Here is a 25,795-nt window from a genome sequence, read left to right as displayed (position 1 = left end):
AAGAATCCCGACTGAGCATTCAGTCTGGCTTTGTTCGGGAATATTAATAGCGGAGTCTGTCTTCTGTGCTGTCTTTTCAAGCCCAAGCCTGCCCCTTGTGGCTCTGCTCAGGAATCATTATAGCTGAGTCATTATAGCAAAGCCAGACTGAATGCTCAGTCGGGGATTTTATCTGGGCTGATAAGAAGCAATCTGAACAATAAATAATGAAGCAGAAAGCAGGGTAAGTGTTTTCTCTGATGTTCCCACTGATATATGGTAAAATACATGTGGATGCTTCGTCTCTGGTTCCCTTTAAAGAGGAACTCCAGTCAAAATAATGTAATAAAGGGCTTCATTTTTACAATAATTATGTATAAATGATTTAGTTAGTGTTTGCCCATTGTAAGATCTTTCCTCTCCCTGATTTACAGTCTGACATTTATCACATGGTGACATTTTTACTGCTGGCAGGTGAGGTCAGTGGAAGGAGATGCTGCTTGCTTTTTTGGTAGTTGGAAACAGCTGTTATTTCCCACAATGCAACAAGGCTCCCACAGTGTGATGTCAGTACCATGGGGTTTCACCACAATATCAGCCATACAGCGCCCCCTGATGATCCGTTTGTGAAAAGGAAAAGATTTCTCATGTAAAAGGGGGCATCAGCTACTGATTGGGATGGAGTTCAATTCTTGGTTATGGTTTCTCTTTAACCCTTTAGCTGCCAATGTATTTAGAGGCTTACAAGAGCTCCGGGCCAATATTTTAGCACATTTTTTTATTTTTTGTCACATTTCCTTGCTTTTAATTAGTACTGCTGCAATGTGTATTTATGGCCACTTGTCACTAGGGGGCGGTGTGAGACAATAACAGAGAACTGCTTTCAGTTTCTATATTTTCTGCTAGTAGAGAGAGATCAAAGCATTCCAAGAGTTTACAGCACAAGGATTTCTGCTGGCTGAGGGTAAAAGCAGCGCACTTATCTCACACGAGATAACTCTACTGATGCTGCTAATGGGTTAAAGTGACTCTGAAGCGAGCTGCGAAGAATAAATGATATGCTGCAGAGGGACAGCTCTGGATCCGGAGGCCCAGTGCCTATATGAACCGCTTTACATACAGCTAAACCTAAAGGTCCTTATACACCGTACAATCAAATAGTTCGATTTTCCTGTTTATTTAACCAAAACGATTAAACAGATCAACAAAAAAAAACCGATCGATTATTCTGGTTTTTTTTTTTGATAAACATCTGAAAAATCAAGTTGCTTTGAAAATTGAATGGTTTATGGTAGGTTTTGGCGCTTTGGGTCCACCAGGAGAAAAGCGCTATATAAGTGTTTGTCTTTTTGTTTGTCTTTTAATACAATAATCTAATAGATCAAAATCTTATTTTAAAAAAACCACAACATTGAATTGTGTATGGACACCTCTTTAGATATTTTCCATAAGTTATAAAAAAAAAAAGGATCCATTTTGCGTCTGATAAACAGGCTGTATCCTCGCCGTCCTTCGCGTCTCTCCGGCCTGCGCCCGTACCTGCTCTTCTGCTACGCCGACCGCCAAACACTCGACTGCTTTTAATTGCTTTACCAATTAGGCGTTTTCACACTCAGCTGATGAATGGCTGAGTAAAAGCGCACTTATCCAAAGAGGGGGGGGGGGGGCGCCACGCGTTCGCCATTCCCATGTAAAGAAGCCATTACAAGATTGGAATGGATCGCAGAGCCGTTTATCATTCATCTACGCCAGCGCGACTTCAATCAGAAACAAAGGTGATGAATTAGGCACTAGCGCGTCCCCCCCTCCCCCACGTACGTGAAGATGCAATATCCGCGTGCCCATTCCCGCCGCCGTTCCACCGACCTCACCGGGGCAGCCTGACCTTGTGCTGCAAAAACCTGTTTGCTTAGCACAAAAACTTAATCATAAGACCGGCTAAGTAGAATCTTTCTTTTTTACGGTCCCTTTTTCCTGGGCGACGGGAATTTATGGCTTGCGGGACAGGTAGGATATGAACAATGGGCCAAATGGAGTCCGGGGTTATCTCATCTGAGCGAAAACGCTGCAAAAAATCGATGCGACCTCTGCTGCACTGTCATCCGAATGCCCACCCCGCGTCCTATTTGTCTTTGGCTGGATGCTCCGATCCGCGAGGCCGTCTCCGCTGCCGCTCTCCTGGGCCAGATTATCAAAATGAATCATGGCTGGCTCGCCTCTTATATTTCTATTTATTTTCCTGCTGCTGACGACCGGCGGTGAAATATGATTCCTTTTGCATTTGATCCGGGCTGCGGCCGCCGGCACCTAATTTTGTTGTGTGTCTCTTTGTAACCGAGAGTGATTTTATTTTGAAACTTCAATTTACTGTATGGAAACATTGCGGGGCCGGGCGCGGTGACATCTGTCGCCGCCATCCATAGTCATTTTCAGGCCGGCGATGAACTGCGAACGCGGCGAGGGTGGCCACCGCCGCCATTGTCTGGTTTTCGGCGCTGTGTCAACTTCAAGTCTGAGGCAAACAATAAGCGGGGGAACGTAGATACTACCTGAACATTGAAATGAAAGTCAACTTTTTGTTGAGAAGATAAGCGATTTGTTCATTTGAAATCAGTTTGTGTCTCCCCAACCGTTGAATGTGCCCCTTATATAGGAAGCCAGGTAGGTTCCCCCAGTACAGGTTAGCCAGATAGGTGCCCCCAGTATAGACAGCAAAGCCCACCCAGTATAGGTTAGACAGGTTGGTGTCCCCAGTATAGGATAGCCAGGAAGATTTCCCCAGTGTAGGTTAGCCAGGTAGATTTCCCCAGTGTAGGTTAGCGTCCCCAGTATGGGTTAGCCAGGTTGGTGTCCCCAGTATAGGATAGGTAGATGACCCCAGTATAGGTTATTCAGGTAGGTGACCCCAGTATAGGTTAGCCAGGTAGATGACCCCAGTATAGGTTAGCCAGGTTGGTGTCCCCAGTATAGGTTAGCCAGGTAGGTGACCCCAGTATAGGATAGCCAGGTAGATTTCCCCAGTATAGGTTAGCCAGGTAGATTTCCCCAGTATAGGTTAGCCAGGTAGATTTCCCCAGTATAGGTTAGCCAGGTAGATTTCCCCAGTATAGGTTAGCCAGGTAGATTTCCCCAGTATAGGTTAGCCAGGTAGATTTCCCCAGTATAGGTTAGCCAGGTAGGTGACCCCAGTAAAGGATAGCCAGGTAGATTTCCCCAGTATAGGTTAGCCAGGTAGGTGACCCCAGTATAGGTTAGCCAGGTAGATTTCCCCAGTGTAGGTTAGCGTCCTCAGTATAGGTTAGCCAGGTTGGTGTCCCCAGTATAGGATAGGTAGATGACCCCAGTATAGGTTATCCAGGTAGGTGACCCCAGTATAGGTTAGCCAGGTAGATGACCCGAGTATAGGTTAGCCAGGTTGGTGTCCCCAGTATAGGATAGCCAGGTAGATGACCCCAGTATAGGTTAGCCAGGTTGGTGTCCCCAGTATAGGTTAGCCAGGTAGGTGACCCCTGTATAGGATAGCCAGGTAGCTTTCCCCAGTATAGGTTAGCCAGGTAGATTTCCCCAGTATAGGTTAGCCAGGTAGGTGACCCCAGTATATGTTAGCAAGGTAGGTAACCCCAGTATAGGTTAACAAGGTTGGTGTCCCTAGTGTAGGTTAGACAGGTTGGTGTCCCCAGTATAGGATAGCCAGGTAGATTTCCCCAGTGTAGGTTAGCCAGGTAGATTTCCCCAGTGTAGGTTAGCCAGGTAGATTTCCCCAGTATAGGTTAGCCAGGTAGATTTCCCCAGTGTAGGTTAGCGTCCCCAGTATGGGTTAGCCAGGTTGGTGTCCCCAGTATAGGATAGGTAGGTGACCCCAGTATAGGTTATCCAGGTAGATGACCGCAGTATAGGTTAGCCAGGTAGATTTCCCCAGTATAGGTTAGCCAGGTAGATTTCCCCAGTATAGGTTAGCCAGGTAGATTTCCCCAGTATAGGTTAGCCAGGTAGGTGACCCCAGTATAGGTTATCCAGGTAGGTGACCCCAGTATAGGTTAGCAAGGTAGGTGACCCCAGTATAGGTTAGCCAGGTAGATTTCCCCCAGTATAGGTTAGCCAAGTAGGTTTCCCCAATATAGCCAGCCTGCAATACCCCCCCCCCTCCCACGAGCAGCAGCGGCCTCCTGCAGCGGGCCAGTCTCACAGGATCCCCCTCGTCTGCTTCTAGACCTTTAGGAGAGCATAGCAGTGTGTATACAGCATGTACTTCTGGTATACACATTGCTATGGGAACCGCTCTCCTCTTCACTGTTGCGCTGTGGGCCGTCGTTGATCATCTGAGGGGTCTAGAAGCAGACGAGGGGGACCCGGCGAGACTGCCCTGCTGCAGGAGGCGTCCGCTGGTTTCTTCAAGAAGGTAAACCTGCGGCGGCTGGGAGGGAGGTGAGTGGGATGCCACCGCCTGAGGAAGTAGCGTTACCTGGCGTCATGGGCGGCTCGGGCTACGTTGGCCCTTTTAATTATATGAAAATGAAAGGGAACCTTAAGTGACATTAGATGGATGGTGTACTTTAATCTGCACATACATGTCTGATTCAATAATCATCGAATCTGATAAAAATCTGTGCTGCCAACAGCATGCCCGATCGTCAAGGTGACCAATTTTGGGTCGTAATTGGTCACATGTATCAATTGGACATGCTGCGAGATCTATCGGGTCGATCGGGTGCGTGGCGAGTAATATTGGGACAAGCGACAAAAGCCCCGACGCTGTTCCCCCTAGTGTTTTGCTGTCCTGCTGATCTCTTTGGCTGCAGCAGTGGCTGAATCGCACCTGAAACAAGCATGTAGCTAATCCAGTCTGACTTCAGTCAGAGCACCTGATCTGCATGCTTGTTCAGGGGCTGTGGCTAAAAGTATTAGAGGCACAGTATCATCAGGACAGCCAGGCAGTGTGCATTGTTTAAAAGGAAACAAATATGGCAGCCTTCATAACCCTGTCACTTAAAGGACAACTGTAGTGAGAGGTATGTGGAGGCTGCCATATTTGTTTATTTTTAAGCAATACCAGTTGCCTGGCTGTCCTGCTGATTCCCTGCCTCTTAATATTTTTAGCCATTGCCCCTGAACAAGCATGCAGCAGATCAGGCGTTTCTGACATTACTGTCAGATCTGACAAGATTAGCTGCATGCTTGTTTCTGGGGTTATTCAGACACTACTACAGCCAAATAGACCAGCAGGGCTGCCTGGTATTGTTTAAAAGGAAATAAATATGGCAGCCACCATATTCCCTTCACTTCAGTTGTTCTTTAAGTTGGCCTGTCTTCCTTATTGCCAATTCCACCCACAATTGAAGTCTTACAGTAAACGAAACCGATCATTTTAAATCGGTGATTGCAATTTCCCCGACAATCAGCCTCGTGATAAAGGGGAGAACGCAGCAGCGTAAATATACAAACCGCCGCGCAGGCTAATAACTTCGCCAGTCAGGCTCGCCATATTAAGCGCATTCGTCACCCGCAGATATATACAGCGCAATAACCACCGCCGAGTGGCATTTTAACACCATTCCTAATACATTAGTGACAAGACAGAGATACAGCGGCCGCATTTGAAAGCATTCAGCCGCGGTTTCCTCCGTCCTTAATCTCGCCGGATAATTTTTTCTGAAGAGCGCCGGTTTAATGCGCAGACACACCGCTCGTGACAGATCTCGCCTCTCCGTATAGATTTGAAATAAATACAAGCGAGTGCAATCTTCCGCCGTGTTTCGCTGTCAGCAAATGGCTTTCTCAGGACGTAATAGAGATATCGGCTGTCTAGCGAGGGCCGGAGACATTTGTCTGCACCGCCGCGCGGAGAATCTCGACCTTTCATCATCCCCACCGCGTTTACCAGGGATTTGTGTCTCCCCCCGAGAATTATGGAGAAGGCGAAAAAATGTAATTGTTCTCGCGTCTAATTGTAAATCCGGGAATTAATATGACAAGGGTGTTTGAGGAATGGAGGGGGAGGGGGGCTGCTGGGGGATTGCCGCTGGGGGGAAACAAATGGAGGGGGTGCTTTCATTTAATATTTGTAGGGAGGTTTACCAAACGGCAAGTGCTTCTGAAATTCGCTCTATAGGCTTTTTATGGGCCAGATGTATAGCTGGGATGGATTTTAGTGCCCATTTTTTTCACCTTCCCTCACAAAAACGAGGCATTTAAAAGAATATCGGAAATGTTATTTCGGAGTATGTTAGGCGGTCCTGTGGATGTGACGGAAAACTGGAACCTGTTCAAAAGCCGGGGCAGCTTTTACTAGATTTCTTTTAATAAACTACTATGTTTACTTTGTACATCTATGCTTCTGATACTGCAGACTAGTTGTCTTGTCACTTTTCTAAACAGAATAAGAGCTTATTCTGTACATACTGGAGGCAGCAGAGATTAGCACACCCCGCAGCTAGTTTACTATCAGTATAGGCACAGAGTAACAGCTTATACTGTACATACTGGAGGCAGCAGAGATTAGCACACCCCACAGCTAGTTTACTATCAGTACAGGCACAGAGTAACAGCTTATACTGTACATACTGGGGGTAGCAGAGATTAGCACACCCTGCAGCTAGTTTACTATCAGTACAGGCACAGAGTAACAGCTGATACTGTACATGCTGGGGGTAGCAGAGATCAGCACACGCTGCAGCTAGTTTACTATCAGTACAGGCACAGAGTAACAGCTTATACTGTACATACTGGAGGTAGCAGAGACCAGCACACGCTGCAGCTGGTTTACTATCAGTACAGGCACAGAGTAACAGCTTATACTGTACATACTGGAGGTAGCAGAGATCAGCACACGCTGCAGCTGGTTTACTATCAGTACAGGCACAGAGTAACAGGCAGCTTATACAGTACATACTGGAGGTAGCAGAGATCAGCACACACTGCAGCTAGTATACTATCAGTCAGGCACAGAGTAACAGCTTATACTGTACATACTGGAGGTAGCAGAGATCAGCACACACAGCAGCTAGTTTACTATCAGTACAGGCACAGAGTAACAGCTGATACTGTACATGCTGGGGGTAGCAGAGATCAGCACACGCTGCAGCTAGTTTACTATTAGTACAGGCACAGAGTAACAGCTTATACTGTACATACTGGAGGCAGTAGGGATCAGCACACACTGCAGCTAGTTTACCATCAGCACAGGCACAGAGTAGCAGCTTATACTGTACATACTGGAGGCAGCAGAGATCAGCACACGCTGCAGCTAGTTTACTATCAGTACAGACACAAAGTAAAAGCTTATACTGTTAATACTGGGGGGTAGCAGAGATCAACACACACTGCAGCTAGTTTACTATCAGTACAGGGACTAAGTAACAGTTTATACTGTACATACTGGAGGCAGCAGAGATCAGCACACCCTGCAGCTAGTTTACTATCAGCACAGGCACAGAGTAGCAGCTTATACTGTACATACTGGAGGTAGCAGAGATCAGCACATGCTGCTGCTAGTTTACTATCAGTACAGACACGAAGTAAAAGCTTATACTGTACATACTGGGGGTAGCAGAGATCAGCACACCCTGCAGCTAGTTTACTATCAGTACAGGCACAGAGTAACAGCTTATACTATACATACTGGAGGCAGCAGATATCAGCACATGCTGCAGCTAGTTTACTATCAGTACAGGCACAGAATTACAGCATATACTGTACATACTGGAGGCAGCAGAGATCAGCACATGCTGCAGCTAGTTTACTATCAGTACAGGCATAGAGTAACAGCTTATACTGTACATACTGGAGGCAGCAGAGATCAGCACATGCTGCAGCTAGTTTACTATCAGTACAGCCCAGGCACAGAGTTACAGCATATACTGTACATAGGAGGGGATGCCCAAAAATAGATATCAATAACACATCATTAATTCAATAGTGGGCATGAAAAGTAATGGACATTAGTTTATCAGTACTGGATGTGTGGGTGCTGCGTTTGGAAGCATTTTGATGAGCCCCTTTAAAACCCCCTCCCCAGATTAAAGTGGATCTGAACTCAGAGCTTCCTCTCTGTTACAGCTGATACAAATCCTGCAATAAATCTGCAGTGTCTACTTCCTGCATTCATGGAAACAGACTTATTGTTAACATCCTGTATTTACCAATTAGCTCTGACACAGCAGAGGGATCAAAATACAACGTCTTATTAGTCACAGATTAGAGAAAATTAGACAGGCTAAGCTCTCTAAATGCATACAGGGTGGATTTCCTTCTGTCCTATGCAAAAGTTCAGGTCCACTTTAAGTTAAGGAATTGTGTCTGGCAGATGACAGCGAGGCCTGTGTGTATTCCCTCCTCCTCCACCTCCTCTCTGTCCCAGGTTTTTTGGCTCCTCCTCCTCTGTCCCTGGTTTTATGGCTCCTCCTCCTCTCTGTCCCTGGTTTTATGGCTCCTCCTCCTCTGTCCCTGGTTTTATGGCTCCTCCTCCTCTGTCGCTGGTTTTATGGCTCCTCCTCTCTGTCCCTGGTTTTATGGCTCCTCCTCTCTGTCCCTGGTTTTATGGCTCCTCCTCCTCCCTGTCACTGGTTTTATGGCTCCTCCTCCCCCCATGTCGCTGTTTTTATGGCTCCTCCTCTCTGTCCCTGATTTTATGGCTCCTCCTCCTCTGTCCATGATTTTATGGCTCCTCCTCCTCTGTCGCTGGTTTTATGGCTCCTCCTCCTCTCTGTCGCTGGTTTTATGCCTACTCCTCTTTGTCCCTGGTTTTATGGCTCCTCCTCTGTCCCTGGTTTTATGGCTCCTCCTCCTCTCTGTCCCTGGTTTTATGGCTCCTCCTCCTCTCTGTCCCTGGTTTTATGGTTCCTCCTCCTCTCTGTCCATGATTTTATGGCTCCTACTCCTCTCTGTTGCTGGTTTATGGCTCCTCCTCTTTGTCCCTGGTTTTATGGCTCCTCCTCTTTGTCCCTGGTTTTATGGCTCCTCCTCTGTCGCTGGTTTTATGGCTCCTCCCCTCCTCTCTGTCGCTGGTAATGGAATGAGATGTGTTTATGGCTCTCAGATATATGTATATAATGCATCTCAGCATGATTTCCCCTCTTGTGTCTCGCAGTGGAAGATATCCAGATCACCATTCCAATCATCAAACCGACCTTGGACAAAGTTCAGCAGCTGGCGGGACAGACCTTACCGCCCGGCTTCCCAGCGCCATTCCTCTTCGCCGACGGGCTTTCGTCCGTAGAGACGCTCCTCACCAACATTCAGGTAACTCCTCTCCGAGCGAGAGATGCTAATGAAACCGGCTTGCATGCATATTGCATGCAAATTATATGCAGCTCAGAAGTGGGCCAATAAAATTCCGCAGTAAGTTCATTTGATTGGCCGAAATAACAAACTGCATACAATTTGCATCAAAGTGGAACTAAACTCAGAATTTCCTCTCTGCTCCCAAAGATTAGCCACAGCGTGATGAACATTTATAGAAAACAATGTCTTTGTTCCAGTTTACGGAGATCGCAAAAAAAGCTTACATTGACAATTTAGTTTCAGTTTGCAGGGAGCACTGAAAGGGTTAAGCCTCAGTGTTTACTGTATGGAGAGATCCCTGGGCAGAGCTCTCCTGTAGTCTATTTACAGCTGCTAAAAACTAATTAGGCACTTTAATCTGGATAAACAAACAGAGAATACAAAGAAGTGAATTTCTTCAGCAGCTTCACAGTATGTGGGGGAAAAAAAAGACTTCATGGTGTGCTGCGCGAGAGTTTGGTTCTGCTTTAAACCTGCACGGAAATATTAGCACCTCATTTACGATCGCTACTTACCACAATACCCTGGGAATTTAGGGTCAGTGCCAGGGGCGGCATGACTGGTGGGGGGGGGGGGGGGGGCAACTTACACACACTAAATTTATTTTATTGAACATTTGTACCGCCTCCCAAAAAAAGAGCAAGGCAACTAAACTCTTGTTTTAAGGTGAAATTCTTAATTTGTTAAGAAGGTGGAGGCACACTGGTAAGTGAGCTCATCCCTCTGGGGCCTGGAACTATGGAGCCAAAGACATAGAGCTGCTCGTCTTCCTTTTCCTCGCTACAGGCACCATACTGCCAGGTGTTATGCAGCCAATTCTCTATGGTGGTTGAGTGATGGCCATGGACACGTGCCAGAGCAGCACCTTTATATCTATGACTTCACAGTGCCAAGCCTGGAGATGTCTGCTTGGGGAGACCAGGAACCAGGAGGGTCAAAGTATGGGGCCTTCCAAGGGTGTGAGAGGAGCCAGGAACAGTAGAGTCAAAGTGTGGGACCTGCAAAAGTCTGGGGAGGGGGTGGAGGGACCAGGAACATTAGGGTCAAAGCGTGGCATCTACAAGAGTGTGGGGAGACCAGGAATCAGTAGGGTCAAAGAATGGGACCAACAAAAGTGGGGAGGACAAGGAACAGTAGGGTCAAAATATTGGACCTTACAAGGGTGTGGAAGGGACCAGGAACAGTAAGGTCAATGTAGGGGACCTACATGGGTGGGGGAGACCAGGAACAGGAGAGTCAGTGTGTGGGCTCTACAAGAGTGTGGGGGACACCTGCAACACTAGTGTCAAAGTATGGGACCTACAAGGGTGTGGGGGAAACCAAGAACAGTAGGATCAAAGTATGGAGGTCTACATTATGGGAGGAGGGAGCCCAGAAGTAACCGAAAGCAAACTGAGGCAACCAGTTAAAGGGGAACTTCAGCCTAAACAAACATACTGTCATTAAGTTACATTAGTTATGTTAATTAGAATAGATAGGTAATATAATTTTTTACCCACCCCATTTTAAAAGAACAGGCAAATGTTTGTGATTTATGGGGGCTGCCATCTTTGTCATTTTGGTTGAAAGGAGGTGACAGGGAGCATGAGACACAGTTCCAACTGTCCTGTGTCCTGATTACCCCTCCCAGCTGCACACGCTAGGCTTCAAATGTCAAATTCAAAATGTAAAAAAAAAAAAAATTGCACCAAAACAGCAGAACGAGAACAACAAAATCAGAAATCCCATCATGCTTTGCACAGCATTAGGGGAAAAATGCCCGGGCAGTTTTTTTTTTCTGTGCAGCTAAAAATGAGGCTTGTATAAGAGAAAAAAAGTTCTGATGCTGTGAAACAGTTAAAGAAACACCAAGCCTTTCCAGTGCTGCTGAGTCAATTTTTATTCTGGAGGTTCACTTTAAGGATGAATGTAACAAGGATACAGAGGTGCCAGAAGAATAAAAATGTCTAAAAAGTTTAAAATTTGTGGAGGCAGTGGTGGGCTTACCTCCTCCAAATAGACACATGATATGCCAACAAAGTTTAGCAGAACAAAATGTACATACTTCAGGGGAAAATGCAACGCATTTCGCAGGTATGACCCCGCTTCATTAGGCAATAGGTAGGAGTAGGTACAGTGCAGGTCTGTTGCTGGGCCAAGCGCCTCTATCAATTAAGGATGAAGATGGCTGCACTGTATATAGGATAGGCATTGGTAGAAAAGTGACCCCATCATAGTTTAGGTCTCAGGTTACCATGGTATGTAGTTATGGCTCCCCTTATGAAATTTCCTGTTTCAGGGCCAGGGCTAAGCCCCGCTACAAGAGCTACATGGCGGGGAACAGGAGCCTTTGAGGAGGCCAATGTAGACAGAGTGCCTCACTCCCTTTGTTGCAAATTCTTTTCTCCTGCAGGGCCTTCTAAAAGTCGCGGTGGACAACGCCCGAGTCCAGGAGAAGCAGATCCAGCAGGAGAAGAAGGAGCTGAAGCTGGAGCTGTGCCGGGAGCGAGAGTTACGGGAAAGCCTAGAGAGGCAGCTGACAGCCGAGCTGCAGAGCAGAGGTAATGGCAACTCTGATATGGGGCACCAGGGTGGTGAACTTATGCGTGGAATTGCACAGTCTATTCTAGGAGGGGTGATAGACTATCTGGCATGATGGATACAACAAAAAATAAAGACAAACCGCAAAAACTATGAAAAAGATTTTGAACTAAAATCGGGACGGACCTACCATGAAGCCACCTGAATTACGTAATATAGAGGGCGGCGTTTGGACAAATAGTTTACCCTACCTTGCGCCTGCCTCCTCTCCGCTCTCTCCTGCTCGCCTTCCTGGCAGACAACACCCTCCTCATCCCTGAATCTCAATCCTCATTTGACCAGTAGCACCTGCCTTCCCTATGACATCATAAGCAGGTGAGGTGTCTACAGTAAAAACCCCATCACCGGGGAGAGATCACCATGGCCAGTCAGAGGGGAAGCTTTGGCACGTGACCAATCAGATGAGGGTGCTGGCACCAGACCGGCCAATCATAGCCACCCGCTGCTCTTTTTGCTAACTGGTGCTGATGGTCATGCGGGCGGAACTATGGCACCATCATTGGGCAAATCACTGCACTCTGTCTGTAGCAGTGACATCTGATCGGTCCCCGCTAGTTTATATGGTGGGGGTATATATGATACGAGGTACTTGTGATGGGAGTGTATATGTGTGTGTGTGTATATATATATATATATATATACATATATACATATATATTAATATTACTAGCTGCTGGCCTGGCATTGCCCAGGTATGTGTTGGCTGCAGCCACTTTTTCTAACCCTAACACACAATTACTCAATGACCAAGTTTGTGAGCTTTGCGGTCTTTGGCATCAATAATTTGCATTGACATGAAACAAATCTGATTGGTTGTTTGTGGCTCCACCCCCTTTTCTGAATTTGAACCCCAGGGACCCAATGACCAACTGTACCAGGTTTGAGGCCTGTGCCATTAACAGTGCAAGAATGGCAGCAATGAAACTGCATCCTCCAAAGTTTACTTCAGGCAGCAGAAAGCTCAGGACCGGCCCTGATTATAATACAGTAGCTGCCATCTTTATTTCATTTTCCATAGACCTCATTAGTTCTAAATGTCACACAGTTGGAACATGCATGAAACCAGTGGAGCCAAAACCCAATCTGCATACACCTTCTGGGTCAGAGGACCCGATCTGCATACTCCTTCTGGGTCAGAGGGCCCAATCTGCATACTCCTTCTGGGTCCGAGAACCCGATCTGCATACTCCTTCTGGGTCAGAGAACCCGATCTGCATACTCCTTCTGGGTCCCAGAACCCAATCTGCATACTCCTGAGTCAGAGTCAGCAGGCAGGAAAGCAGAATTTTAAAAACCAAGTCAAGATTGGTTATTTAAATATTCCTTTAAAGTCTATAGTTGATTAAAGGGAGGCGGCCCAATGCCATTTTGTTGGGGGGGGGGGGAGATTGTTAGGCTCCTGCTTTGCAGTTTCCTGGAGCAGAATTTTTCATATGAAGACAACAAAGGTAAGTATAATATTACACACAGGCCATTCCAATCCCCCTTAATATAAAACTCCCGGGCATGCCTAGAGCTTATTAAACACACCGCTTTTATTACCCCATAAAAGTCCTGAATTATCTGCTGGGTTTTCTGTGTGTGGAGCTTAATTCAGCGTAAGTTAGTGTCCCATATGGAAGGCCGCTGGTCACATGATCTGACTATTCCTGGTCCATCTGTACGCCGTAACTCGCGTCGCTCCACCTGCGCGGTCTGACTTACTGCTCTGAGACGCAGTGTTAGCGATGCTCCCGAGATACATTTAACCATTTCAGGACGAGAGCAATTTTCACATATCAGCGCTGCTCCCATTCATTTGCCAATAACTTTATTATTACTTTTCACACCTAAATGATCTATGTATTGTTTTTGTTCAGGACAAGTTAGGCTTTTAGTGAGTAATATTTTTGTTTAGTAATTACCTTATTTTCTATGCATTTTAAAGGGAAAATAAGGGGAAAAAACACACTATTTCTCCATTTACATCCATTATAGCGTTACAATAAACTGTGCTAAGTATAAGTTAAACCCAGTTTTATTTGCTTATCCATCCTGATTGTTACAATATTAAGATTATATCCCTAGTACAATGTATGGTGACAATATTGTATTTGGAAATAAATGTGTCTTTTTTCTGGTTTGTGTTTTTTGCTTTCTCATTGTACACTATTGATGATTATGAGACCTTATTGGCAGAAATAATAGTAATATACGCTAATGGCATACATATTAAAAAAAAGCCAAGTTCCTAAGGTAACAATATAGTTATTTTCTTTTATATTCTTTCACTTTGTTTTCATTTTACAAGTCTTGGTTTTGGTACAGAATATTCAACATTTTTCTTGCTTTTGATTCCGTTTGTTACTAAAAAGAATACATGGGCCTTAATCCTACAATATATTCTATTACGTATCATGGTTAAAATGTTACCACATATGTCTTGTGTAGCTATACTAACACTTTCCCGTGTTTGATTATAATTTTGAAAATTAATGTTTATGTTGGATTGAGTTTGTCCCTACCCATTTCTCATGTGATGTGGGTCCAAGCTATAAAGCACACCAAAATGTATTCTACACCTCATCCTGGATAAAATGATACCACATGTGCTTCATCTAGTAACAAACTGGTAGTGCACTCTCCACAATAACACTGGATGTACTGTATATACTTGTCCAGTTAGGCTGAAGTGGATATACTGGCAGGGAGATGGGAGAACAAATGTGGCACTCTGGGGTAGGATTAGTATTCATTACATTATTTTTACTACAGTTCCTATTTAACTTCTACACCTCCCCCCCCCCCCCCCCCCAAAAAAAAAAATATATTATTTAGCGTTCTACTTTAACCACTTCACCACTGAGGGGTTTTACCCCTTGAACACCAGAGCAATTTTCACCTTTCAGCGCTCCTTCCATTCATTCGTCTATAACTTTATTATTATCGCAATGAAATGAACTATATCTTGTTTTTTTCCCCACCAATTAGGCTTTCTTTAGGTGGGACATTATGCCAAGAATTATTTTATTCTAAATGTGTTTTAATGGGAAAATAGGAAAAAAATGTGGGAAAAAATTATTTTTCAGTTTTCAGCCATTATAGTTTTTAAATAATGCATGCTACTGTAATTAAAACCCATGAAATGTATTTGCCCATTTGTCCCGGGTAAAAAAAACCGTTTAAATTATGTCCCTATCACAATGTTTGGCGCCAATGTTTTATTTGGAAATAAAGGTGCTTTTTTTCAGTTTTGCATCCATCCCTAATTACAAGCCCGTAGTTTATAAAATAATAGTGTTATACCCTCTTGACATAAATATTTAAAAAGTTCAGTCCCTAAGGTAACTATTTATGTATTTTTTTTATTGTATTTTTTTTTTAATTACAAAAAAAAAAAAACAATTGGGGAGTGTGGGAGGTAATGAGTTAATTTGTGTAAAACTAATGTATTTGTATATGTAAAATGCTTTAGGGTGTAGTTTGTGTTCATGTGACCTGTAAGCGTCCGGAAGGACGCTTACAGGAAGCACTACGAGGCTGGGAAAATCACAATGATCGCGCTGTTTCTCATAGAAGCAGCAGATCATTGCGGGGGCTTAGATCAACGAACGGGAATGGACTTTCCCGTTCATTGATCTCCAAGCGGGCGGCGGCGTGCACGAGCGGCGGTAGCGCGGGAGGTATGGATTTCTCCGTCCCTTGGTTTTTTAAGGATGGAAAAAGGGACGGAGAAATTCGTACCACGGGGGGTAAAGTGGTTAAGTCAGTGAGCGGATCATCTGTAGAGTAAGCCAATCTCTCCCTCGCTGTGTAATCTTTACAAATCTCCCCTAAGCAGCTTCGTATGCGTTCCATTATTTGTGTGAATTCAGGAGATTGGGCCGTATAACACAGGCCTGACGCAGCACTATTAATTCCAATTTCACATCATTATCCTCCGACAATAAAACAAAGCATCAGAATTTATAAGGCAAGCTGGCTCTCCTCTCTCCATTCTGCAAATGACCAGGATTTGAATAGTTTCCTTAGCAGAGAGCTCTCCGATCAGCAGAATCCTCCTCCGTTCAGCTGAATATATCACCCGACGTGATCTTCTGGCGTTTGGCTGGTTTGGGGGCTTTACAGCCGGATGAAATATCAGAGAAACCGGCGAGGATTCCATCGGCCGGGACATTACTCTTCATAAAACCCACTTAGTCACCCAAGAATCATATTTATGGCGGGATAAGAGACTGGAAACAGATAAAATACAAATGGATCATTTTTCCATCTGTGAATGATGAAGTGAGAGCGCAAGAAGGTGCGATTGTATGTATGTCGCCGCGCGCCTCTTGTTAATGGGATTAGTGTTTAATGTGCAGCCTGCAACCTTACCCTGCATTGCAAGCACTCCAATCTAATCAGAAATGTTTCTGATGTAATTCATCGTATCTCGGTCAGCCTGGCTCTATTTGGTACATTGCCGACAAGAGGGAAGCTTGTTATCTCCCCTGCCACATTTCTGCTCCTCACTGATTGGCTGTGAGCAGTTCACTGTTAAGTTTGTGCTGAAATTGGATTTATGCTGTGCTCACATGGTTTCAAACCAAGCTAGCTATGACTGCAGATTCTAGGAGAGAAAAAAAGTAAGGGAGGAAATGAAATCAGGATTGGCTTCAGTCAGAGGAAATCAAGATGTCAAATGCCTGGAACAGAATTCTCTTTATTTACTATATAAAATTCATGAAATCAAAATGTGAACAGTACAACATATTTTTCCTGGTATAGTATGGCTGACCCTGCTGATTTTAAACAATACCAGTTACCTGGCTGTCCTGCTGATCCTCTGCGTCTAATACCTTTAGCCATAGACCCTGAACAAGCATGCAGAAGATCAGGTACTCTGACTCAGCTGACTTAGGTTTTACTGGATTAGCCATATGCTTGTTCCAGGGTTTTGACTCAGACACTACCAGGAGATCAAACATGCTGTCACGCAACTGGCATCATTTACAATAATAAATATAACAATCTCCATTATCTCTCACCTGGGGTTCCCTTTAAAGTGAGATAAAACTGACAAAACATTTAATAAAAATGTGTTTTTCCTACTTTTTATTACCCATAAAGTTACCATATTTTCTTTTGTGCACAAGTAATATTGTCTCTCTACACATTACAAGTTCCTAAAGTACATTTATATGCTCTGAAAGCGGTCATTGCATTTTATTGCATCGCTGCTGTATTTATATACTAAAAATGTATCTAGTGAATCCTTCTCAACTCTCTCTGTGTCTATAACAGAGAGAGCTCATTTTCAGCACAGTTAGGAATGTATACTAATTGTAGCAGACAAAGCAGTGTAAACAAAAGATGATGTTATCACTTCTTTGGGGCAGCAAGCTTTCCATTGAAGAAGAAAGTGCTGTGTTTAACTCTTTGAAGGCTGTTCCGCGATACATTTTTTTTTTAGTGGTAGTACATTCTATTGAACATTCTCAAGAAGCCCTTGTTGAATATAGGAGTGTTTGGGTGATCCTTGTACTCCAGAATACCCAGGTTAACAGAGAGACCAGGAGCACAATGGTGTAGTATAGTTAATAAATGGGAAGCTGTAAGTTTATACAGCTATATTCACAAGAGTGGGTGGCAGATCCCTTCAACCACCATATAAGCCAGCGGGGAATTAACTGTCCCCCCCCCCCCCCATTCGGTTTTGCTTGATGGTCGCTCTCCTGGGTTTGTAGTTTTCAGGGGGGAAAAAAACTCCAAACTATGGTTTATCTGGATACTTGTAAGGATGAAGGCGCCCAAGTGTAATAATATATAAAAACTTCTAATAGTTCAGATAAGAATGAGAGGTAATCGCTTACCTCTCCTGACAACAAAAACAGCAGTAGTACTGGAAAAGTATTTATTCCAAACACACATCAGACAACGCATTTCACAGTTATGAGACTGCTTCCTCAGATGAATACACAGTGCCTTGCAGCAAGGCGAATAGGCAGGCCCGGATTTACCTCACAGGAGCCTACAGGCACACGTCCTGCCACACTAGACTCCGCCCTCCATGAACCTGCAAACATCCACCGAACCGCACCACAAGTGTGCTGGCTGTCCCAGCTGCCACGCCATCCTTACTTAACTTGCCCATCATAGGTAGCTACAGATGCCCCTTAGCATTAGGTAGCCAGAGGTACACTCAGTATTAACCCCGTTGCCGCTCCAATTGTGACGGCAAGGGGGCGGCGCAGCACTTTTTAGCCGCTGAGCAGCGGCATCCCCCTACCCACTCCGATCGCCTCCGGCGATCAGAGTAAGCAGGAAATCTCGTTCAGAATAGGATTTCCTGCTGGGCTTCCCCGGTCGCCATGGCGACAGGGCGGGATGATGTCACCGACGTCATAGACGTCGGGACATCAGAGGGAATCCCGATCCACCCCTCAGCGCTGCCTGGCACTGATTGGCCAGGCTGCGCAAGGGGTCTGGAGGGGGGGGCAGCGCGGCGAATCGGCGGCGATCGGATGTTACAAGCAGCTAGCAAAGTGCTAGCTGCATGTAACAAAAAAAAAAAATTATGCAAATCTGCCCAGCAGGGCCTGAGAAATCCTCCTGCGCAGGTTGCCCCGAGCTGAGCTCAGGATAACCGGCAAGGAGGTTTAGTAGTTAGAAGTTCTCCTGACTGAAGGGAGATCTCGTCAGTGGAATGCAGAGAGCTGGGTGAGTAACCTCTCATTTACACTCTGCATGGGGAAGGCAGGAGGGAGGCGCTCTGGGAAGGGAGTGAGCCGCCTTTCCATCATCAGGCGCCTGTAGGCACCTGCCGACATTGCCTTATAGTAAATCCAGCCCTGCGAATAGGACATGGGCACCTCTGATAATGCTGCTCTGTCCTATAAATAGAAGTCGAATGGGCACTTCTAGACTTCTATTTATAGAACAGAGAGGCTGTGAGCAGCATTATCAGAGGCACCCATATATCCTATTCACCTTGCAACAAGGCACTGTTTACTGACCTGAGGAAGTGGGATAGTACCATTTAAATGTGTTGTCTATTTTTTTTTGGGGGGGGGGGGAATTCTTTTCCAGTACTACTGGCGTTTTTTCGTCATCATGAGAGGTAAGAGATAACTTCTCATTTTTATTTTAACTATTAGAAGTTTATATATATATTTTTACACATGAGCGCCTTGTTGAATATGCTTGTAAGGTCCCAGCATTTAATCTTTTTTTTTATCACCATCGACGTATAGAGCGCCAACATATTCCGTGGCACTGTGCAGAGTAAGAAGCCAACATGGGATTCATATTACAGACAGTGGTGATCACCAAATATAGGCATCCTCTATAGTAAAACCCGTGTCCGTGCTTTTTGCTACAGCGCATGTGCACAGCACGGACCCGGTCAGTGAGCCGGGCAGGCGTGTGCGCAGGTGGACGGGTGCGTGCGCCCACACGAGCGCCGGGTGCACAAGCAGCGGATGTGCGCATGGGCACGGCAGGTGTGCGCGCATGCGAAGTTTAAAAAAACAGACCTAGAGCCCATTTTTAAACGGGCTTGGGTCTACTAGTTAATATACTAGTTAATATATAATACAGAATTGGTAGAGATAGTAATTACAGTGACAAATGTAACTTGATGAACAAGATGTATATGAGATTCCAAGACCGGAAGCGGTGAGAGAGCCCTGCCCTTGTGAGCTTACAATCTAAAGCTTTCCAAGAAAGGAACAGAGTACCCAGCAAGCTCATGGTGAACCAGAACACCCAGCAGTGTGCAAGGGGCTAAAAGAGACCGAAAAGACATCTCAGAGTTCCCTCCAATCTGAATAATTGTAAATACTGTACCTTCTGTTTTAAGAAGGCAAACGTCTGTTTTTCCAATAAAGAAATAAACATTTTTTTTTTCACAATAATAGATTTGTAAAAGGTTTGGATGTTGCACATTTTGTTATTATAGCAAAAAGGATATCAATTTTATTATGAATAAGTATAAAACATTATTGCTGCTGAATACGTACACCTGAATATATCAGTAGAAATGAAAATGCAAATGCAATCACTGTAAAAGTGTGTATAATAATAATAATTAAACGTTCAATCGGCACGTGCTATTATGATAATTATTAGTGTTGTTAATATTTATTATGCATTTATACACCGCTGACATTTTCTGCAGCACTTAAAGTACATAGCCATGTCACTGACTGTCCTCAGAGGAGCTCACAATCTAATCCTACCATAGTCATTGTCTAATGTCCTCCCATATTATTATTATGTATTTATATAGCACTGACATCTTCTGCAGCACTTTACAGAGTACATAGCCATGTCACTGACTGTCCTCAGAGGAGCTCACACTCTAATCCTACCATAGTCATAGTCAAATGTCCTACCATATTATTATTATATATTTATATAGCACTGACACCTTCTGCAGCACATTACAGAGTACATAGTCATGTCACTGACTGTCCTGAGAGGAGCTCACACTCTAATCCCTACCATAGTCACAGTGTAATGTCCTACCATATTATTATTATTATTATTATTATTATTATTATGTATTTATATAGCAGTGACATCTTCTGCAGCACATTACAGAGTACATAGTCATGTCACTCACTGTCCTCAGAGGAGCTCATATTCTAATCCTACCATAGTCATAGTCTAATGTCCTACCATATTATTATTATTATTATGTATTTATATAGCACTGACATCTTCTGCAGCACTGTACAGAGTACATAGTCATGTCACTTACTGTCCTCAGAGGTGCTCACAAGCTAGTGTCCCTGCTGTAGTCATAATGTTCCCACTTCAGTCTAAGACCAATTTGTTGAAAGCCAACTATTCTTTTAGGGCCTGTCTCCACTAATGCACATATATGCGTTTTAATGTGATTGGCTCACAGTGTTCATGGGGTCAGGAACCAATGAAATCTGCTCCTGACCGGCTCACAGAGCTCTGCTGTCATACTGATGGCAAGGCGAGAGCGACATGATGGGAGTATGCGGCGGGATGATTGAAATCTACGCCCTGTCAGGAATAGCAGGACCAAAACATGGCGTAGATTTCAATCATCGAGGTCCGCAAGGGGTTAAGAAAATGTTTTTGGTTCAGCTTTAGTAGTTGTCGATTAAGCTAATTTGGCAAAGATTCAAAAAACACGCATTTGTTTATTATTAAATTCTTGCATTAGAGATCCGACCGCGAGAGTTCCTGCGGGTCGCTGGTCATTTCTACGTACCGAGAGATCAGTAGAATTCCCTGCAACAAAACAAAAAGTACACCCAAAAAGACAGAACAAGAAAAACTAGTTTCCTCCAGGCCCATCTCCCCGCGATGCTCAGACGCTGTAAATCTTCAACAGATTGCAGCGGCGTTGTTGATCTTGCGCCGCTATCACCAGCAGAAAGCGATTATAGCGTCCGCTCAGAGCGAAGCGCGTGACTCCAGGCGGGGGAAGCAAGGAGCCCTTTGTGGGGGGACAGTCCTCAGAGCGAAGCGGCCCCCTCCAGCCCGACGCGCGTGACTCCAGGCGGGAGAAGCAAGGAGCCCTTTGTGGGGGGATAGTCCTCAGAGCGAAGCGGCCCCCTCCAGCCCGACGCGCGTGACTCCAGGCGGGAGAAGCAAGGAGCCCTTTGTGGGGGGATAGTCCTCAGAGCGAAGCGGCCCCCTCCAGCCTGACGCGCGTGACTCCAGGCGGGAGAAGCAAGGAGCCCTTTGTGGGGGGGGATAGTCCTCAGAGAGCACCTGTAACGGCTGTAATTTCCTCTGTCTTTCAGCTACCATTCAAAAGCGCTTGAAGAAGGAGAAGAAGGCGAAGAGAAAATTACAGGAGGCCTTGGAGTTCGAGTCGAAGCGGCGGGAACAAGTGGAGCAGGCACTTAAGCAAGCCACAACGGGGGACGGCCTCCGAATGTTAAACGGTAATGTCCTCATCTTGTGTCTGTGAATGGGGAGATTACTGGCTGACAACTGCCACAGATACTGCATATATCACTCCAGTCCCAGAAGCAATAATGTTTAAAGTTAACCCGAGGTGAAAATACACTGATGAAATAAACTATTATATTTATCCTTCGACTCCTAAAAATTACTTTAAAGAGATACTTAAGTGGAAAAAAAAAGGATGTTAAAATGAATTGGTTGTGTATTACGGATAATTACTAGAAGATTAGTAGCAAAGAAAATATTCTCATATTTTTATTTTAAGTTATATAGTGTTTTTTATAACATTGCATCATTCTCTAACATTTGCAGTTTACACACTACTCAGCATTCTAAATGATTTTACAGAGCAGGCCAGTGAACTTTTGAACTGTCCTCTGCAGAGAAAAAGAATACAGTGACTGACAGTTGAGATAACAAGCTTCAGAAGACTGAGCTCTCTGCGGAGCTCAATGGCTCTTTTGCATAGATAACTGGAGTTTCTCAACTCTTCCTGTACTGGAAACAATATGAGACTAATGTCTCTGCTCCTAATGTTTTATTTCTTAGCTGCTCTACACATACAAATCGTATCATTTTTTTTTAATTTTGCTTCAGTGTCTCTAAGTATCCATTGGTTCTTTTTTATATTTAAACATTTAAAAAGTAGGTTGAATGTTTTAATTAGTGGCAGCCTATTGAGTGGCCAAGAGTCAGAAAAAGGTCAATAGTTTTTGTATTTTATCTCTCCCTGCCCTCCTAAGCTGTATTCTGCCAGGAAAACTTTTAGTGCTGTAATGCCGCCCTTGTGTGGGCTGATCAGTGCAAGTCTTGTAAACGTGTCAATAAACTTTCTTTATCTCACCTCTTTCAGACGCCTGCATTCCCGAGATTGAGCCGGAACACAACGGGTCGCAGCACGACAGCCCCCCAATGCAAGGTAAGCCCCCCGTCATCCCCTGGTCGGATTACATCCTCTTCCAGCAAAGCCTCTGGGATTGAGCTTGTCATATTGTCTTTTATTGCCCGGGTCTTCCTGAGGACATAAAACACGATAACCCCCTGATTTATGGGCGATGAGAAGCAGCTGGCGAATATTAGCGATGGCTCCGCTGCCCTCTCCGCAGCCGCCGTCCGCTCGACCTTCCTCAGCTGCCCGGGATTTGTGACGGACGCAGAGCCTTTCTCACGTGCGATGTGCGAATGTAGAGAAGCGAGGCGGTCACTATAGCCCCCGGCGTCCGCTCCAATAACTGCTTCACACGTCCAATCAGCTTATTGGGCCGGACGACCGGTCTGTGACATGCAAACGATCCTGACTTGATGCAGAGTTATGAAAATCTCATTTTTATGCAAATGTAGGTAGTTTACAAATGACCAGTGTTTTTGTATTGTATTCCACTGGTCCATTTTCAAAGCATTTTTCTCCCATAGGACTCAAAGCACATAGTTAAGTCTCAGATCAGCACAGGGTTGCAGGCTGGACTGTGTTACAGAGAAAATAGTCAGGTGTTCATAAATGCCAGACTAAACAAGTGGCTAAAAAATCCAAGCAAACCTAAAAGAAAATGTAAGCAAACTCGAGCCAAATCCCAGGTTAAAGGGGCACTATGGCAACAAAATTGTAAAATTTCAAATATGTACAAACATAGACAAATAAGAAGTACATTTTTTCCAGAGTAAAATTAGCCATAAATTACTGTTCTCCCATGTTGCTGTCACTTACAGTAGGTAGTAGAATTCTGACAGAAGCGACAGGTTTTGGACTAGTCCATCTCCTTGTAGGGGATTCTCAGCAAGGCTTTTATACTTTATTAAGATAGTCCCTAAAAAAGATTTATGCTGGCCAGCTTCACTGCGTGCTACACAGTTTTTTGGCAGTAGGACAGAGCAACTGCCATTCACTAAGTGCTTTTGAAAATAAATAAATCCCTGAGAATCCCCCATGAAGAGATGGACTAGTCCAAAACCTGTCGCTTCTGTGAGATTTCTGCTACCTACTGTAAGTGACAGCAACATAGGAGAAAATTAATTTATGGCTCATTTTACTCTGGAAAAAATGTACTTCTTATGTGTATAGGTTTGCACATATTATAAAATTTTACAATTTTTCACTATAGTGCCCCTTTAAGAAACACATACTTACCGCAGAAGAGGGAATCCTCTAGGTCCTGTAGAGGCTTCTCATGTCCCCTTGTCTTCCTCTCCGCCCCCCTGGACCTTAGGTAAGTATGAGTCTGAGGTTTGCTTTACTTTAGCATACATACCCCCTTCCCCATTTTCTTGCTTCCGCTCTCCTCTGAAAAATGAAGGCCTGCTTTGTTTACGCCCAAAAGATTATACAAGATAGGCTTAGGAGAAGATCCTCTTTGTCCTAGGTGTCAGCGGGATCATGGGGATCTTTTGCATATGTTGTGGAACTGTCCCAAATTGCATAGATATTGAGGAGTGATTACTACTACTTTGTCCGAAATTTTTCAAACCGAAATAACAAATGATTTTAACACCTGTATCCTTAGTGCCGCTGACCTTTCTTATCCTAAACCGGTATCCCTTATTGCAATTCATAGAAGTCTTTTCCAAGCTAGATTATTAATTCTTAAGCATTGGATTGATGAAGCCCCCCCTACTTATACACAGTGGGTTAAACAACTTAAAGCGGTCTAACACCCAGCATTACAACTTTGCTTTAAAAGATTGCTTACAGCTTAGAAACTATTATGCCAGATTTTTTTTTTAAGCAGAAATTCACTGAATGGGTTAAACATGACATTTTAGTTTTGCATTTAGCTAGAAATCCGCTTCTGTGCTGAGGTTTAGATACAAATGTATCTTTGTTTGGAATGCAAAGAGACCTCTGAAAAGCCTGTCAGGGAAGCCCTCTGTGCTCTCTGAGAGGTGTTTGTTTATTTACATTGTAAATAGATACATTTGTATCTAAACCTCAGCACGGATGAGGATTTCTAGCTAAATGCAACACTAAAATGTCATGTTGAACCCATTAAGTGAATTTCCGCTAAAAAAAATCTGGAATAATAGTTTCTAAGCTGTAAGCAATCTTTTAAAGCAAAGTTGAAATGCTGGGTGTTAGACCACTTTAATGAGTACTTTAAATTGGAAAAACTACTGCATATGCATAGGGGTAATGGGGCTCTGTTTGAAAATATTTGGAACAAATGGTTGGATAATCCTGAAGTGGCCGACTTTGATTTAATCAGGGGTAGACTTTTTGGAGGAGGAATGGTGGGGTGTTTTTTTTTTTTTCTTTTAACTGTACATTTCTCTCTACTAGCCTGTTCTGTGCTTGTAAATTGGATGCTCCATAGGTTTTACACTTACATTATCCTTTTTCTTGTAATAATCTATAAGGATGTATATATCTATATATATTTGTGCATTGAATTTATTAATAAATCTTGTTTGATTAAAAAAAAAGAAAAATGAAGGCCTGGAACATCTCACCATTTCTAAACAGTCAGCTGGTTTTAAGTTCAACGCTCTTAGTTAATAACCCCTCTGCAGCGGCGTAACAATAGATCCTGCATCCTCTGCAACGGCAGGGGGCCTACTCCTCCTATGTAGTTATGGAGTGGAGTAGGAGGTATGTCCCTGGCAGCAGTAGTAGAGCAGAGGAGGCAGTGCTATGTCCTCGACATAGAGGGGGACATCTTTCTTCCTCCGTCAACAAGACCCCGTCTCTTCCTCCCCCAGCAGCTGCCTGTCAGACGTACTGATCAGCACACGTGGTCTGTCACCTATCAGGAAGCAATCTGCCCCTGTTCTGGCCAATCATTGGAGCCTACTTGTTAAGTCCCTACGATTGACTCTGATACATGTGCGGGCGGGACCAGTGAAAGCCGCTACCACCAATCAGGTGGCCGGCAGGAGGACCCAGCATCCAATCGGGAACTGGGGATCTACATTGCAATTGGCTCTGATGCTCTCGCGGGCAGGACTCAGATTACAGAGGTTTGGCTAATCCTATACTCCCAATTATAGACCGACCAGTGTAGAGGAATGTATGGAGATGGGGCCCCCAAGAGATTTTTCCCGGGGGGGGGGG

The 25,795-nt window shown here is 44.5% G+C and overlaps 1 protein-coding gene across 5 annotated transcripts in view; it reads left to right on the top strand.

Moving 5' to 3' along the window:
- Positions 1-25,795, top strand: part of DACH2 (dachshund family transcription factor 2) — a 535,913-nt gene that overhangs the window by 480,184 nt on the left and 29,934 nt on the right. For all 5 annotated transcript variants that reach the window (XM_068250013.1, XM_068250015.1, XM_068250012.1 and 2 more), the window contains 4 exons: positions 9,065-9,216; positions 11,651-11,798; positions 21,588-21,731; positions 22,607-22,672. In XM_068250013.1, the coding sequence (XP_068106114.1) occupies positions 9,065-9,216; positions 11,651-11,798; positions 21,588-21,731; positions 22,607-22,672 (510 nt within the window). The remainder of the gene's footprint in view (positions 1-9,064; positions 9,217-11,650; positions 11,799-21,587; positions 21,732-22,606; positions 22,673-25,795) is intronic.

The sequence above is a fragment of the Hyperolius riggenbachi genome, chromosome 8 (genome assembly GCF_040937935.1).
Source record: "Hyperolius riggenbachi isolate aHypRig1 chromosome 8, aHypRig1.pri, whole genome shotgun sequence".
NCBI lineage: Eukaryota > Metazoa > Chordata > Amphibia > Anura > Hyperoliidae > Hyperolius > Hyperolius riggenbachi.
The sequence above is the reverse complement of the archived record's forward strand: the minus strand, read 5'-3'. Positions and strand labels throughout refer to the sequence as shown.